The sequence below is a fragment of the Cryptomeria japonica genome, chromosome 5 (genome assembly GCF_030272615.1).
Source record: "Cryptomeria japonica chromosome 5, Sugi_1.0, whole genome shotgun sequence".
In the NCBI taxonomy this organism is placed as follows: Eukaryota; Viridiplantae; Streptophyta; class Pinopsida; order Cupressales; family Cupressaceae; genus Cryptomeria; species Cryptomeria japonica.
In genome coordinates this window covers 773,833,390-773,851,396 of record NC_081409.1, presented here as the reverse complement: position 1 = coordinate 773,851,396, position 18,007 = coordinate 773,833,390, and the positions used below count along the sequence as shown (strand labels likewise).

The window sequence follows — 18,007 nt, the reverse complement described above, 5'->3', positions numbered from 1 at the left end:
TTCATCGTGAAAGTATCATTGACTAATTTGTAGTTTTTCCCTGGCGGATGATGCAAGTAGGTATAGGATTCACAAGCTCTGACCTTGCCGGGTCCTCTTCCAATCACTCCTCTGTGAGGTAGTCCTGCGTACTCAACACTCCTGATTAAGGCATAGATGACGTATGAACTCATGTGGAAGGACTTAGTAGCCCTGAGTCTCCTTAACTGTACGTCTAAGCAATGGCTAATTATCCTAGCCCAATGTATTGTACCCTTTCCTTGAACAATCACCTGGATGAAGTAAAACATCCACTTCTCAAAATAGAAGGCATGAGGTGCTCCTGTAACTCTGTTGAGCATGGTAATCAAATCTCTGTACTCCTCCTGGAAATCAATCCTGTGTGGTGTGTTCGGTACTTTGCTTAGACGGGGACGACTCTTGAGTAGCCAATTCTTGTTGATTATGCTTAGGCAAGCATCTGGATCATCATCGTACACTGATCTGGCTCCTTCAACACTCTTATATATCATGTCCCTGTGCTCTGGAAGATGGAAAGCTTCACTTATGGCTTCCTCTGAAAGGTACGCCAAAGTGTTTCCCTCATTGGACACAATTGTCCTGGACTGTGGATTGTAGTGACGGGCACACTCGATCATCAACTCGTGGCACTGAATAGCTGGAGGAAAACCGGCCGCCTTGATGATGCCACTCTCTATTATTCTCCGGGCGACAGGTGATGGCTTGCCAATGTAAGGGACCTCTCGAAACTTCTTCGTGCTAAAGTTTCCCAGGTTTGTATCTCCAATGTTGCTCCACTTCGACACGATCCTGGTCTCCACTTCTTCGGTCTTCTGATCTTCTTTCATGAGAGCCGAGCAGCTGGTGGATGCTCCCGCCTTTGGGGTCGCCATACCTACACAACATTTCATTATAAGAAATAGATTTTGCAATAAATAGCGTAAATAAGAGAGATAAATTTTTAGGAAACATCATGATAAGTCTCTAGAGTTATCATTTCCTAAAATAAACGATTGAGCTAAGAGAAATTCAAAAATCAAAATTTCAAAACTTGAAATACGACGATGAATGAATAAAGCAATAATAATTAAATCGCCATACCTCGATAGAGAGCTAATCTCTAGAATGCAAAAACAAAATTCGCCTAGGCAAAAATTGAGGTATAAAATAATCTTCAATATGATCTCCTCAAAATTGACTTCGCCACCTCTGGAGAGAACGTGATCTTCAAGTATCGCCTTAGACGTGGTCTTAAATGATCTTCAAATTCGCCTTTGGCGTGGTCTTAGATGGATCTCCAAGTTCGCCTTTGGTGTGGTCTTCAAATTCGCACCACCTTTTGATAACTAAGCGCCACCCTTGGATGAATGAAACTCGCACCACCTTTGGTCTTCAACGCAATTCGTACTCCACACTTAATGATATACTTCGCATCACCTTCGCTTCTCCTCAAGATCGCATATGAAGGATAAAAATAATGATGTGAAAATGAACATTTCACTCCCCTTATAAATAGCGCGCTCATCCTTTCACCCCTTAGGCCGACTTGACAAATAAAACCATTTTTTAAATGATTTGCAATAAAATAACAAGGCCGACTTGCTTAATTGGGCGTTTCAAATCGATTTTATATTAATTAAATAATTAATTATTAATGCCTTGCGTTTTTTAAATGAGAATTTTGATTTTTAATAAAGGCAAAAAATAATTAATAAAAGATAACGCCATATTAAATGCTAAATAAAAATGGATTTTCAATTTTTTAATCGATTTAGCATTTGAGGAAAATTTGAATTGTTTAATTTGGCGCCAAAACTAGAAAACAAAGGGACGTACCTCATCGCTCTGGTCCCTTGGAGAGGGACAGGAGCGATCCATGATTTTGGTCTTGATTTTGCATTTCTTACGTCCAACTCCTTCATCTTCGTGTTGAAAATCGATCATCATGATGAGTCCTTTGAATTTGATCATCTTGCATGCGTACTTAAAGGCCTCTTGAATGTTCATCGCCCTTGTCCCTTGGAGAGGGACAGGAGCGATCTCCAAATTTCTACGTCCATCTTGCATCTTTTAACTTCGATCTTTATTGTTGGCGAATAACATCCTTTGTTCGTGTCTTTTGCGCTTATTCCATTTGTCTTCATTATGTGTTTGGACGCTTTGAGGGATCATCACCCTTGTCCCCTGGAGAGGGACAGGAGCGATCCACATTTTCCCCTTGGCCTTGGCAACTTTAAACTTCAATCTTCGTTGTGATGTCCTCCAAACGATGTCCCTTGCCTTGCTTATCCTCGCCTAGCTTTGATCTTGAAGGAATATGCGTGTTTTTGATGATATCGCCCTGGTCCTTGTCCAAAGGACAGGAGCGATGTGAGCTTTTACCTTGATTGGCAATGTTTGGACGTTCAAAACCCTTGCGAATTATCTTCAAACGATGCCTTGGACCATATGCTATCTTATGACGTCTTGACTTAGCTTGAACTTGAAGCAAAACGAGGAATCCAAAGCAAATCGCCCTGGTCCCTTGGAGAGGGACAGGAGCGATATAGTCTCCATGCTCAAAATGATGATCATTTTACGTTCAAAACTCTTGTATATCATCTTTTTATCATACCATGGACCCTCTAAAACATTGCAACGTCTTGTCCCTACGTAAATTTTGCATGAAATGGCCAATGCATCTAACATCGCCCTGGTCCCTTCCTGAGGGACAGGAGCGATCTATGTTATAGGGTGTCAATCTCTTCATTTTAACGTCCTTTGAGTGTTTGCGCATGATGAAGACGCCTTGAAATTTCCCTCACCACCTTGTCTTGACTTGTGTCGACCTTGAACTTTGGAGGAACGACCTTGAACTTGCGTAGGAAGTATCATCACCATTGTATCGCCCTGGTCCCTTGGAGAGGGACAGGAGCGATCCTTCCCTTGTGGCCTCTATCTCACTTTGCCAGGTTCCAAATTTATATTCAACGGACTCGTCCTTCTTCACTCTATTCGTCCATGCCTTGACATCATCTGTAACTTTGCAAGAAAAGCAATTATATCAAAAATCGCTCTGGTCCCTTCCTAAGGGACAGGAGCGAACTAGGCATTTAACACTGTTATGGACGTCCCAAAAATCTTCAATTTATATTCAACGCATTCATCTCATGTTTCCCCTTGTTTTTGAACGTAAACTTGCCTTGACCTCTGTCTGGATTTTGCATAATGAAGGAAATCGCTCTGGTCCCTGGGAGAGGGACGAGAGCTTCAAGGTACCTCGCCCTGGTCCCTTGGAGAGGGACAGGAGCGATTTGGTCAATATAGGTCATTCTCCTTCGTTTTTGCATATCAAATTATATTCATTTGGCAAAGCATCTTCCCTTGGACGTCCTCAAATCATTAAGTTTTCGAAATCTTGCAAGGACAAGGCGAAATTTGAATTGTAGCTCCGGTCCTTCACTGAGGGACAGGAGCGATTTTCCTCCTGGAGGCATTTCTATGCTCATGAAAATCTTCAATTTATATTCAATGGAAAGATATCGCCGTTCTCCATCACTTCCAACTTGAAATTTGTCTGGACTCTGCAGGGATGATGAGATATTTGAAAATGAGCTCTCGTCCTTCACTGAGGGACAGGAGCGATTTTGCTCCTACAGGCCAAAATAACATGATTTTTCACATTTTAACACTTCACGAGGCGAAAACAAATCAATCCCAATGCCCAGGATCAAAATCAAAAAAAGGTCAAAATTTGGTCAAAATATTCAATTGGACAAAAATTCACATTGACTGTCAACACTTAGACAAATTTAAGCTCTGCATCAACATTCCAACTGAAAATTAGACCATTTTGGCGAATCCATTGCATTCAAAACTTGCATCCTAGAAAAGGAAGCTCAAAAGCACTCAAAAACGACTGGATTTTGGCCTGAAAAGGCAAAATTTAAAACCCTAAGGCTTGGCCCTAAATCCAGACGACCAACTAACTAACAAAACCCTAAAAACGAAAGCGAAAACGAGCGAAAAACAAGCAAAAAGAGGGGGTCCCCATTTGCGATGGGGCGATGTGTGAAATGGTCACAACAGTTAGAAAATCAATTCTTCAAATTTGGGCTGAGCTTTTTTACTTTTGGAAATTTTGAATTTTTTATTTTTTTTAATTTTATCAATTGGCAATTAGATGGCTGTTGTCAAAAGTGTTTGATGCAATAAAATACTTAAAAATTCGATTCTTTGATCAGCTTTAGACACCTTTTGATGCTACATTGATGGTCTAGTTTTAATGGCTTTCAATTCATTGTCTTCATGTAAAGACTAGACTATACAAAAAGAGTGTGATTTCGAATTGTTCCCTTTAAAATTATTACTAGTCTATAAGGCTTTTCTTTTATAATTAAATAGGTGCTCCTCTTTTAAAAGTTTAACTAAAAGTCGTTTGGAACTTGAGAGATTGTAGCAGGTTAGCTCTTTGGATAGTTTGTCTAATCTTGTGGTTTGTGTGTAAGAAAAAATCAAAAGAAGAAATTTGTATGGTTTATTGGTTGCTCCCTTCCAATCCCTCCCATCTCTACCGTAGGGTTTGGCAATGTTTTATCGCATAATTAATTATCCTAGCTTGATAATTCAATTAATCACTCCTCCAATTGTTAGGTCAATTTTTGCTACCTAATTACCTTAATCCAAACATTACAAATGCTTGGAAGATTTTGTGGACTTAAAGACAATTGACCAATGCTTTATGAGAAAACAATTGTCAAATTACATATTTGACATCATAGAATATGTACAAATGTTTAAAGTTTCAAATACATTTGCACCCTAACATTCAAAAGGCTTGAGTCTCTAAAAAGAAACAATGGATCTAAAATAAAGAAAAACTTTCTTTGGGCAATCAAAGTTCATCTTCATTTTAAAAAATTTCATGTGATAGGCTTCTGTTTCTAAGGTAAGAGCCACTTTTCTTCATGAAAACAAAATGCTTCATAATCTTCTTATAGGCATAGGATTTCAATTTCAAACTACATGCCATTTTCCTTCTTGGAAAAGTAGAAAGCCTAAAATCTCCATATGAACATGTGTTTCAATTCCAAGGTAATAGCCATTTTCATTAATAATTTGGAACTAAGGATATGGAATAGGTCTTACAACTTCAATGATCTCAAGAGGACTTATAAAGTGAGGTTCTACTCTTCCAAATTTAACAAAGCTAATTTACTCTAAACTATCACAATGTTCACCACATATCAACCATTAAATTTGAAATTTGATCATTGCTATTCCCAGAATCATTTCAATTTCACATATTTGTCCATACGAGTGCATAAGGGATCCTCGAGTATGTTGCACCCCTACTACCTACTAGAAACCATTGATTTATGTGGTTTTTCTAGCCACCATCATCAATTGAATGTTGTGCTATCACCCCTTGAGCAATGACAATAGGTTACAATAGCAAAATGCTCCTCCTAGATTTGAGTTTTTAAACTCATGTTCCATTTAATTTTTTGAACACATTTTTCACATTGACAACCAATTCTTTCTAAGTAGATCCACTCTTTGGATTTATTAATTAAATGAACATCACCATAGACCCCCAAATAATAATGCTCAACATTTTTTTATCATATGATTCAAAATAAGTTTTAGAGAGGGGTCCAAACCCTTTACAACAAACAACTACCAACACAATAGCTAGAAAATAATGGAACTTCAACCAAGCTACCTCACATTGCTCAAATAGAACATAAAACCTATATACCACAAGACAAAACACCAAACACAACACAACTTGAGCCCAATGAAAACATAGACAATGCCTAACATCTTCCTTGCAATCCTTATACCCTAACCCATGGATGGGATTTTGAAAAAAAAAATTGAAAAGACCTCTCTTCATTATTTAAACAATCATCTAACATACATCGTTTTCCAACTGAACAGAACATGAAGAGAAGACATCCACCACCACCACCTCATCCTGGGTCACTCCATGCCATGAGGAAAAGGGTTTATCCACGTAAGATGAATGCAACACAAACTCCAATTGTTCAACAATGAGAGTCCCCATTAACAATTGCCTAAGTAATGAGGTCAAATAGTGTCAAAGAAACTAAGTCATTTCAAGGGTCAACTAAAGCAATATCATCCCTAAGGAAGCCACCACAAGAGGAACATCCATTATAACATGAGCCTCATCCACCAAAGAGGATGAAACAAGGACATCCATTGCCAAATGATCAAGAACAATCCTACCAAGGATGCAAACACTCAAAAGCAAGATGTTGAGTAACAAAGCAACTCCTGCAATGGAATAAAAACCTCTTATAATCAAATGGCTGAATCATCTACCTAACCTTGATCATCAAGACTAGCTCTTTATGAAGAGGCTTGAAGATATCAATCTCCACCAAAATATGAATAAAGGTGGAGTGGCCAATGTTAGACATGGTAGAATCCACCTTTAAAAAATGACCAATAGCATTACCAATATTATCAAAGTAAGTATTTTTCTACAATTGAAGAGGGGGGTAAGGCAACCTTATCCAAACAAGTACAATACTAAGAGATTTGATCATAGGGTTGAAAGATGGAAACCACAACATGAGAAAGAGGGAGTGCACACCACACATCCACAACCAATTATTTGGCACTACCTCCATGTCCTCCAGAGAAAAAATTGCAATAAACCCTTAACACAAGGAAAAAGACAAATGCCATCAATTTGACGCCTCCAAGACTCCAAAGCCCACCCATGCAAGTTTGAGAGAGAAGGCCAAAAGATGTTAAATTTGCAAATCTTACAAGTGTAAAATCTTTTATTTTCCACCACTTCCTACCCACATACCACACTCGATGGGGACTAAGAACAACAAAGAGGTCAAGCCATTCCATGAAAAGAATGGTAAGTTAAACCAAAAGTCCCAATGAGCTGACTTTGGGCACAAAAGATCTCAGCTAGGCCTCCCCAACCACCAAACCAAGGAAAAGGCAACCAATATCACCTATATATCCCAAGATGGTCACTACATCAATCACAATAACACTATAATCATCAAGTGCAAACCCAATGACTCCAAGCAAAAACATCCCATAACCCTTAAAAAGGTCATTTGCAAAGGAACTAACCCAAATCCAATGACTTGTAGGGCTCTAGATATGCATGGGAGGGTATCGTTTGAAATGCCAAAACAAGATACATGTGCATGGGAGGGTATCGTTACCAATTTTTTATATAAAGTTATCCTAAAACTATAAACTAAATAAACATCACCATAGGTGCAAGAGTATCAATGCTTTATAATCTTATTATGTTGTTATCTTGAAATTATGATATAACAACTTAATATATAATACAACACTGTACAAAATCAAGAACTCAAACATTATATTATATTATTTTTAATAATTATAATTGTAATTTAAAAATTGCAAACTTATATTGCTGCAATTTAATCACAATTATTTTTTTTCAATTTTATCTGTCAATTTAATCAAAATTTTATCTATCTTCTAAAATATTGGAATCCATCTATAATGATAATTCAGGGTGAAATGATTGTGTAGTCCAAATGGATAATTCCTCCACAACCCTGCTTACCCCTATAATACTTGCCAACACAGGTTTTTTCGATCTTCCTTTTGTTTCCTCCTCACTGATGAATGAATCATATAAAATGTACTAGACACTCTGTTATGTACCATGTCTGTTATGTACCATGTAATTCCACATTGTATGAAAAAAAGAGTCAAATTGAAACCCGTTTGAAACAGTAATGTACATGCATCATTCTGTATAATTCTATAAAGAGATGACTGGATTATATATGTAAAATTGATATGAAAATGCAAAATAAAGATGTAAGAACAGCATAAACCAATAGCCCTTGAAATGACCTGCATGTAAAAATTGGTACCAATTCCAATTATCATGTCTAAAAGGCCTCAAAGCTTCATACACTACAAAATTTGTGCAGGTTGTACCAACACTGCCTTCTCACTCTTGCAACAAATTAATTCCACATAAGAAATTTTATCAATATCACGCAAGATTTATTAAATGAACATCTTTCTATCAAAATTTGAAAGTTTTAAATTTTCTGATTATCAATTTCCCTATGAGCAAGATCCGGATGCTGGCATCCACCAGTATTAGTTAAAATTATATGCCTGCATACTGATGGACAGTGTCATGACGAATAGAAGCTCATAGTCCTTTCCAATCAGTACAGTATCCTGTCCACATCATGTCATGCAAGTTCACAAAGTGATATCTTGATTGTTGCCGAAAATTTGAAATAGAACTCATCTTTCACGAAACTTGTCTTCATGATATTTGAAAGCCACCAGTTGAGCACTCCATAAGAAATTTCTTCTTCCATCTCTATTGACATTCTGATCGAATCCAAAGCAAAATGTGTATGCATTGAAGTGAAGTCAAATGTCAAAATCCTTTTCTAACCACTACCGTCTCTGGCCCCAAGCTCTTATAAATCTTGCAGAGCATGTGTAGGGATTTCACTTGCAAATAAATTTCATTTGAATGTCCTAGATGTGCAGAAAAACAAATTTGTTATAAAAGACAAAAATGATGGGGAGAAACATTCACAAGAAAAGTCAAGAAGATGCAAAGCAGATTATTCAAAATGGATTACAGGTTGCAAGCATATATTAGTTTGTAGGAAACAAACCTCAGAATATCCACTACGCTAAATTAGCTCCACTAGAATTTCGTCGGGGACTTCTATTCGAAACACGGTATAGTGATGGTTAAGGCTTTTTATTCCATGCAATCTATAAGCACTACCTAATGCACCATTTTTTTGATTTGAGAATGCATAGAATACCCGACGGACTCTTTCATGAACAAGAGCCATTGCACACCTATGTCATAATAAGAGAATACATCTATCAAAAGAAAATCATGCATTTTCCCCCTTTAAGCATATATTTCAAAGCAACCAAAATAATCCTAACAGTTATAATTCCATTTAGAAAGGCAGCCAAAATAACGTACATAGCACATGGTTCCCGTGTAACATAAACATCAAATCCTGTGCAGAGGTAAGGTCGTGGAATATCTTCAGATGCAAAAGGCAGTTTATATTCTATTGATGGAATATCCTGTGCTCCGTCTGTGTTTTCCTGCACCAACACAATTTTTACTACGAACTTTTCTACAGAAAAGCAATTTAATTTGAAAAATGGCAGAATTATGCAAGCCCAGTATATCCTGTTTTTCTGACTCAAAGCACAAAACAAAAATTTAGATTCCGATTAAATAGGTTGCCAACTTAGTAATTACATCTTTCAGATGCCATAAGATTTCAGGTAGGAATAGTAGAGCACTCATAAAAGAACGTTAATATCAGCTTTCAGAATTAAAAAATGTAGGGCCTGATTAAACATTAGTTTATATTTCTGGAATTTATAGAAAAGCAAATTAAATTTGTTACCAGAGAAACAGATTTAACTGTTTAATGTACAAAAAGACGACCAGAAAGCATTAATCACATCAGGGATTGAGAAAATAGAAATATTTACAGGCAGTCAGCTTAAACATGAAAATCAGAAAAAGTTGCCTTAAACACCTCATCCAAAATCAGAAAAATTGGAAAAAGAGACCCGACAAATAGTACAACCAAAGATTCCCAATAGGTCTTAATCACGGTGGCCAGACAGACTCAGACAAAGGAGTGTAATTGATAGGTAAAAGTGTCAATGTAGGTTTGGACATATCTCTGGTCAAGACTTTCGAAGTATTGAGTGAAAAAGATATTCACTGAAAATAAAAAGTAATTATGTATTTAATTTATTGAGTGAATCACTAAAACAATTCACATAACCAACATCACTAGGACTTTATCTCCCCCTTTTTGAGCTCTAGTTGCCCCAATGATTGGTTGAGTAAAATTGAAGTTTGGACATCTCTATCACCTGAACAAGAGAATTCATTCTCTTTTCTGCTTTATCAATTACTGTATCCCCATAGTATGAGGGGGAATTTATTTTAATGAAGGTAAGTTTTTACCTTTTAGTTTGCCTTATTGAAATAATGTAATATCCCCCTGATTTTATTTTGTGTTGAAGTTGCTTACAATTATTTTGTGAAATGATATACCATGTGTAACATAAGCTTGCTGGTTGGTTTCATTTTCAGATTCAATTCATTTTGTTTTTCATGATCATTGGTAAACAACAAGTAATAGAACTAGTCATATCAAATAAGCAAATTTTGAAGCAATGATAGCATTAGTTATAACTACCGGAAGCCAACATAAGACCTTCACAGCCACACAAATCTTCATGGTGCACATCGTTTTCATGATTTTGTAAGAGGCAAAAAGCAGTGCTAACAAAGTCAAATAATAGAGATTTTGGAGTATTTAGCCAACATATGATGTCAAACTGGAATTAAATTGCTCGTCGTACTCTCTCCCCAAGATGACATGCGGTGTGATTGACCAATTGTGAGCACTGTCGTACCTCATGATGAAGGATTGTAGTTGCTTGACAATACCACCAAGCTATACTATGTAGGAAGAGTATGGTGAATGATCTCGTAGTATGAAGAAAGGATGTCACTAAGTTGTGAGGGAAAGCCCCTATTGCCAGAGGATGGAAAAATACCAGTGTTCAACGGGGACGCGTCCCCCCCCCTTTTTTTGGCGCGTCCCCCCGTCAGAGACGTCTCGGGGACGGGGGGACGGGGGCGCGACGTCCCCCGCCGTCCCGCCACCGCCACCCAAACGCCACCGGGACGTGGAGACGTCCCCACATCTCTGTGTCTCCCAGGGAGACATGGAGACATGGAGACGTCTCCGTGGAAGACGCCTAGGCGTCTCCCCGTCCCTCGAGGTAACTAAAGATGGAATTTTGAAGAATGTGTCAATTTTTTATAAAGATTTAGATGATAATGAGCAAAATGAAATAGAAGAAGCAATCTTGTTATATTTAGACATATATAAGAAGGCTTTGGTAGAGATTTTGAAGGAAATTCCCTTATCATTGTACAATAAGTTAGATGCAAGGAGATTAGATGCAATAAGGAGGGACAAAGAGATTAAATAAGTTGAACTTTTGAATATGTGTGGCTCTATAAATAATGAGGAAATGAAAAGGTGTATAGATGTTGCTAATAGAACAATCTTTAGCAGCAAAACCCGACAAATAGGTCTAATGATGGGTAGAGTTAATGAGATAGTAAATGAGACCAGAGATGGTTGGACCAAATTCTTCCAAAAGAATCCAGATTTTCTCACTTCTCAAGAAGAATTTGCTAACGCAACTACTCCCAAAATTTGAAATGAATTTGCTAATGCAACTAATCAAAGTGTACCAAGTCTGAATACTCCCTCTAAAAGTCTGAAAATGGCTCCAAAAAGTCTAAAGACACTCAGAAAATGATCAATATTAATGGCTGGAAGTGGTCACAGTCGTGTCACATGCTTGCATTTGAATTATTTTGCCCCTCAAAACTCAGAAATGGTCACATCTAGGCACAACTATGTGGCTGGAAATGAAGTTTCAGTCTGAAGACAACCTAGTATACTCAGTAAAATGTCAAAAATGGGGTCCGAAAGTATACCACAAGCCTAGAAATACTTGGAAAGGAGTGTAGATAAGTCTAATTTTCAAATTTCAAAGTTTGAATACACCTTCCAAGTCAACAATGGTTGCCCAAAAGTCTGAAGACAACCTACAACTAACATTAATCAGCATTTTGAAGTAGTTGCAGCCATATGAAATGCTTGCTTTTGATGTATTTTACCTCTCCAAGGTCAAAATGGCCAAATCTGGGCGTAAGTATAGGGCTGGTAATAAAAATTTAAGTCTGAATAAAAATGGAGTTCCAGACTTATACTAACAATGGAAGCTTCACCAAATGTCTCCAAAACTTGTCAAAATGAGTGCACAAGTGAAATCGCCCAAGTGTGGAGGAGCTGGAAATGGAAGTTAGTTTGAGGACAGCCTGCAACAATGGAGTTTCAGACTTATAGCAGCAATGGTAAACCTCAGAAAACGCTCCAAAATGACCCTTCAATCAAATCGCCTAAGTATGGAATGGTTGGTAAGTTGAAAATGAAGTCTAAAAATGGAGTTTCCAGCCAACCATGAGGTCAAAGTAACTGTTGTCATTTTATGACACCCTTGGTCCATCAATGAGAACCAATCAGAGATACGATACATGGACCAGCGCTGCCCCAGTTGATCAAGGAGAAGAGCAATGGAATTATGAAGTGTGAAGTGTTGTCTTGTCAGGAGGAAGTCCCTTAGTCCTCAACCCCGGAACTTTGGACCCCCGAAGTTCCCAGGTTGCTAAGCCTCCTTCTCTCTTCCTTGGAACTCCGGAACCTCGAGGTTCCGAAGTTTCTTTCCTTTGCCTACTTCCCTCTTTCCCAGAACTCCGGAACCCCGAGATTCCGAAGTTCCTTTCCTTTGCCTCCTTCCCTCTTCCCCAGAACTCCGGAACCCTGAGGTTCCGAAGTTCCTTTCCTAAGCCTCCTTCCCTCTTCCCCGGAACTCCGGAACACCGAGGTTCCGAAGTTCCTTTGCTAGGCCTCCTTCTCTCTTCCTCGGAACTCCGGAACCTCGAGGTTCTGAAGTTCCTTCTCTTTGCCTCATCATCTGTTCTCCGGAACTCCGGAACCCCGAGGTTCCGAAGTTCCTCCCTTTCCTTCCCCCTCCCCTTCAGTTCTTTGGAACTTCGGAACCCCGAGGTTCCGAAGTTCCCTTTCCTTGCCTTCTTCGGAACTCCGAAACCCCGAGGTTCCGAAGTTCTTTCCCTCCTTGCCGTTTCTCTATTCTCTGGAACTCCGAAACCCCAAGGTTCCGAAGACCCACCCTTGTTGCCTTTCCCTCTTCTCCGGAACCCCGAGGTTCCGAAGTTCCTTCCTTAGCCTTTTTTCAGTTCCTTGGAACTCCGGAACCCCGAGATTCCAAAGTTCCTTTGCTAGATCTCCCCTTTTCCTTTTGCTTAGTCTCTTCTTCCCTTTCCTGGAACTCCGGAACCCCGAGGTTCCGAAGTTCTCCTTCCCCTTCCCCAAAACTCCGAAACCTCGAGGTTCCGAAGTTCCTTCCTTTGTCCCCCCAACTTCAGCAACCTGTGTTTCCGAAGTACTCGAACTTCTTTCTGGCTTGCAACACTTCCAGATGGCATGATCAACACTCAAAGCTTTAAATGCTCCGACGACTTTTGTGACTTGTGCACCTTCTTTTGTGGAGCTACAGAGGTGCATTTAATGATTTTGGTAGGATTTTCATCAAGAGAGGTACGGGACCATGCTTGTTGTGGTAACTTATGTCATGTCTGCATGCTCTGACTTTGGAAGGTCAATCAATCCACCCTTCTCAGGGTTGCCTTTTCAGGGTATGGCTAGGTTGCTTGCATGTACAGAAAGTCAAGTGCATGCACTTCCCTGCACTCCCAAACTAACATTTCCTTGCACACACAAGGTTCATGATCACTCTTCTAACCAATTTTCTATATAAAGGTTGTTAAGCATCATTGTAAAGGGTTCTCTCCCTGCTGGCTTGAGCTATTCTATGCTCTTTCACTTCTCTTAAAGACTTGTATATCTTGCATTTCTGCAACTGTAAGTTTGGCCATTGGCCTTTGAATGAATTGAAATTATCGTTCTTGCCTTCCTTCAACTTATGCATGTTGTGTATGTTTTGTGGCTCTTCTCTCATATATGTTGTGTTAATTTATTTATGAGTGTGACTTGTGGGAAACCTTCTCCCCTCTTGACATTCAGTGAATTCTAACCTCCATACATGCATTGGGGTCACTCATACAACTGAAGTTTGTGCATCTCCTGGGTATTTCAATTGATTCTTTGTGTCATTTCGAGTAGGGAGAGAAACAATCTCTTCTTGGTGCATCACCTCCTTTTATTTTGAACATTTTCCTATTCCCTTTTCTTCTGCGAGTTGTTAGGATAGGCTTAGGAGTAAGTTTTGAAGTGTTGAGTTGGTTCAACACCTGCACCTGGATTGAAAAGGAAGTCGGCCTTCTCCAGAGATTCAACCCCCTTGCGCAAGGTCCCACACTTCGGGGTTGTTTCCATGTTTCACGAGGTTGTTGAGTTGATAGCTCAGCAAGGGTGCAAGCTTTTGTGATAACAGTTTTTGGCACGCCAGGTGGGACAAGTTCTTTGTCAAGCTAAAGATTGGTGCCTTCTTCAGTACACTCATCCTTCAAGAGGCACGTTTCAAGCACCTGGCGACTCTGTGGTTCAATCAATTTGGTGACCCTGCTAGTATGGGCCCAGCTCTCTGGTTAGGGCAGACCTGTTACTCTTATTTGCAACATCTTCTAAATAGGCTTTGGCCTTCTCTATGCTACTGTCATGGAAGGATATTATGAGCAACGCCCTTTTCCCCTTCCATTTCATGAATATGCAAGTTATTATCCGCCTCCTTGCCAACAACATCAAACTAGGACTGCCCCTAGTTTCGACCTAAGCAGCTCCACTTCAGTAGCAGGTGGGTACTTTCCTGGTTCTTACCTGTTGACGTGTATTTTGTACACAATCATACACAGAATAAAATACCGACAGGCATCTTATCCTCTCTTGAGAAAATAGTCTCTAACTGCTGAAGATCTGCAAAAAGGATCAGTTAGATGGACTCCAAGGTTCTTTTAGTGGGGTCTCCACGTGTGGACAAGCTTTTTTAGTGGTATGATGTGATTTGCTGTTTCCTCCAAGGCGTCTTACGGATTCCAAAGGCTCGAAGATTCTACTAAACTAAAAGGAGCTTTCAAAAAATAGCAAAAGGACAGGGTTTAAGGAAGTCTAATCTAGCCTAACCCTATGAACGACTTAGCATGAATGAGATTTGGCAAGACTCAACCAACTTCAATTTTGCCATAAGATAACAACTCAATTGAAATTAGTGCGATCTTCTAAGGTAATAATGATGTTCAATGCATCAAAGACCAAGGACACTACTACGAAGGTACATATCCTAGATACGAAAATGCTTGAAGGTTAAGGACTCAAAATGTTCTCCAGTCGACCACGCAAGGCGTTCCTACAATCAGCAAGAAGCTAGTGGTTTGGATTGCGAATCCTACCAAATATCAAATCCCACACTTAGTCTTTCAAATTAACAAACTATTTTGATTGAGCGTGATTCAAGTACATCCAACAACCATGAAGATAACTTAAGAAATTTGCAACAAAACACCATAACTTCAATATTTTATTGATTTCCAAGTCATCATATACAACAATTGCTTGAATTTCTCTCTTCAAGACTCAATCTTGCTACAAAAATAAAATTTGCTTCTAACTCTAATCTCTCTATTTCACTCTTATCTGACTATTCGACTATTAACTATTCACTATTACCAAATGAAATAAAAAATGGGGGTATAAATAGCATCCCCAGTTACAATGAAAGGTCCAGATTGAAAGTAAATCAACGGACAAAATCATGACACCTAAACCCTAATTAGGGTTTGTTACAAATGACCTCCTTTTTACTGAACAATATTAAATACATAGCCAAATATTAAATTCGGCACAAAAATCTAGGAGGTATCAACCAATGAGAAATAAGATGTCATGTCATCTGTAACAACCTTTCATCTAGAATCTTATTCCCTTTCCAATTCTCTTTCTTAGCATATGCAATGAATTTTGTCACGATTCCTTCGATTTCTGTGATTGGAATCTCGAGAAGATTCTTGATACTCTCTTCTAAGTGGATGACCTGATCGAATGCATCTAGAAGAGCTGCGTCCCAAGTAGGTTCAAGTTCCTTCGTTCTATCAATCAGGAGCATGGTGGCATACATCTGATCATACTGCTCATCTGTAACATCTGCGTCCTTGCGAAAGATGATCTTGATTCTATCCTCAAATTCTTGTATATCCACATCTGTCTCGACCTCGATCCTTCTGCCAAGAATGGTACGAAGTACCTCAAATACTCTGTCCTGGATCGGATTGATCACCTCCTCAACTTGACCACATCTAACACTGATGTCCTCGAAGAGAACACTCTTTATATGGTGTAAGGTTGACCACTGAAACAAACTGTGAGAATCACCCTCTAAGATCCTCTCCTGCGTTAAAATTCTTCTGGATGTGTGTCTTATTACTTTCAAGACAGGGATGACAACGTCCTTGGTATGGGCAAATGCAGCTACTGTTGCCATCAATCTGTGGATTATCTCAAGGACTTGGATAGCCTGATGAATGATCTTCGACATCCTCGAAACAAATTCTATGGCCACTGCATGAGATCTATCCATCCAACTACATGTACGCTGGACCAGGTTCCTGAATCTTTCTGCTTCATTGATCGATTGAAGGGGCAATGCCTGCACTGGTGATCTAACTGGATCCTGACGTCCCAAAGGTTCATTGATGTGACTGAAATATGTCCTCCATGCACCGACCTCTCTCTCCAGCTTTCTATTCTTTTCTACTTCTTCTCTAAACTTGTCCTTCAATGCCTCAAATGTGTCGGTGGCATCATCTAAAGTCTGCTCTGCTGTGGATGGTCCTAACTCAAAAGTCTGTATATCATAATCCTCTGCTAGGATCTCACCCTCATATTTATCTGCTGCCGGTGTAGCTATCTGCAGTTTTCTAGATCCAGTCTCATCTCGAATCATCTTGGACATCTTTGTAGCCTTCTTCTTCTCTGTTGTCATATGTGAACGTCCAACAAGGCTCTCTAAATCAATTGCACTGTCCTCGTCCTCAATTACGATCACCTTGGTCAATCTTTCCTTCAACCAATCTGGGATATTCGATCTTGTCTCTTGAACTTGAATTTCTTTATGTACTATTTCTTCTTGTCTGGGAGGAGATGTTACTTCATTATCATTATCCAAATCATAGTCTTGGAGAGATCCATCTGACGAAACATGTTGTGCCTGTCCTTCCTCCTGTCTGTCATTCTGTACCATCGACTCCATGGACTCTTCTACTCGAATTGTTCTATTCTCTGGTCTAGAAGAAGTACCTGGCGCTTGATCTTTGTTGGCACCTTGCTTTTTCTTGGAAGACTCTTTCTTTTCTGATCTTTCCTTTCTCTTTGAACCTCTCGAATGAAGATTGCCCTCACTGGCACATCGAAGGTTACCTTCACCTGAATTCCTAGGATTAGGATTGCCTTCACTAACACTTGCTCCACCTTCGGCTGGTTTATCTTCCAAAGTAAAAGACATAGCTATGCCTTGTTCTCTCAACTTCTGATGCTGAACGTCTACCCATCTGCGAGTACAAGACAAAACTGGTGCCATCAAATCATCTAAATCCACGACCTCGGGCTCATTCCAATTCAAACTAATTGTTTTGCTTTCTCTATCATATGAAGATTGGATGTGCCTGCCATTGTCCTGAGCTTGGTCGGCCACTCTGTAAATCCTACATTTCCTGATGAAATCCAAAGGCAATCTAGAATGTATCTTACGTTTCACTTCAAGATCATCTAGGAGGTTCATCATAAAATCTTCAATTTGGTGCTCATGTCTAAATCTTCTACCGACTGTCTCCTCTAAATGTCCATGTGGATCAAAACTATTTCTCCAAGCAAAAGATGAAAAAGAATACAAGGCTAACTCCTTCTCTGCGTCATCCATGGCTAAGACATTAGGACATACCTCAACTGAATTACCCAAAATAATAGGTACCTGAACTCCATTCTGATGTCTGTGTCTGAATGCCTTCACATATGCTGCCAACTGCCTTGTTACTTCAAGTAACACAATTCTGTCTGTCGGATACCTCGGCAACATGTATGGGGGTAAAGGACATCCATGCACTCTAATGTAAGTGAACTTGGGAAACTGAATGAACCAAGCACGGTACCTCTTGATGAATTCCTGGGCATCCTGAGATAATCTGTTGTGAATCCCACCTTGCAACGTCCTTGTGATGTTCATCGTGAAAGTGTCATTGACTAGCTTGTAGTTCTTTCCTGGTGGATGATGCAAGTAGGTATAGGATTCACAAGCTCTGACCTCGCCGGGTCCTCTTCCAATCACTCCTCTGTGAGGTAGTCCTGCG

At 39.3% G+C, this 18,007-nt stretch overlaps 1 protein-coding gene across 6 annotated transcripts in view; it reads right to left on the bottom strand.

The window, feature by feature from the left end:
- Window positions 1-7,880: 7,880 nt before the first annotated feature.
- Window positions 7,881-18,007, bottom strand: part of LOC131031303 (tRNA-specific adenosine deaminase TAD3) — a 91,118-nt gene continuing 80,991 nt past the window's right edge. For 5 of the 6 annotated variants that reach the window (XM_059221733.1, XM_059221734.1, XM_057962389.2 and 2 more), the window contains 3 exons: window positions 8,996-9,123; window positions 8,670-8,862; window positions 7,881-8,526 (listed from right to left, as the gene is read on the bottom strand). In XM_059221733.1, the coding sequence (XP_059077716.1) occupies window positions 8,688-8,862; window positions 8,996-9,123 (303 nt within the window). In that variant the 3' untranslated portion in view covers window positions 7,881-8,526; window positions 8,670-8,687. The remainder of the gene's footprint in view (window positions 8,527-8,669; window positions 8,863-8,995; window positions 9,124-18,007) is intronic. The other variant, XM_059221735.1, reaches the window with a different exon arrangement.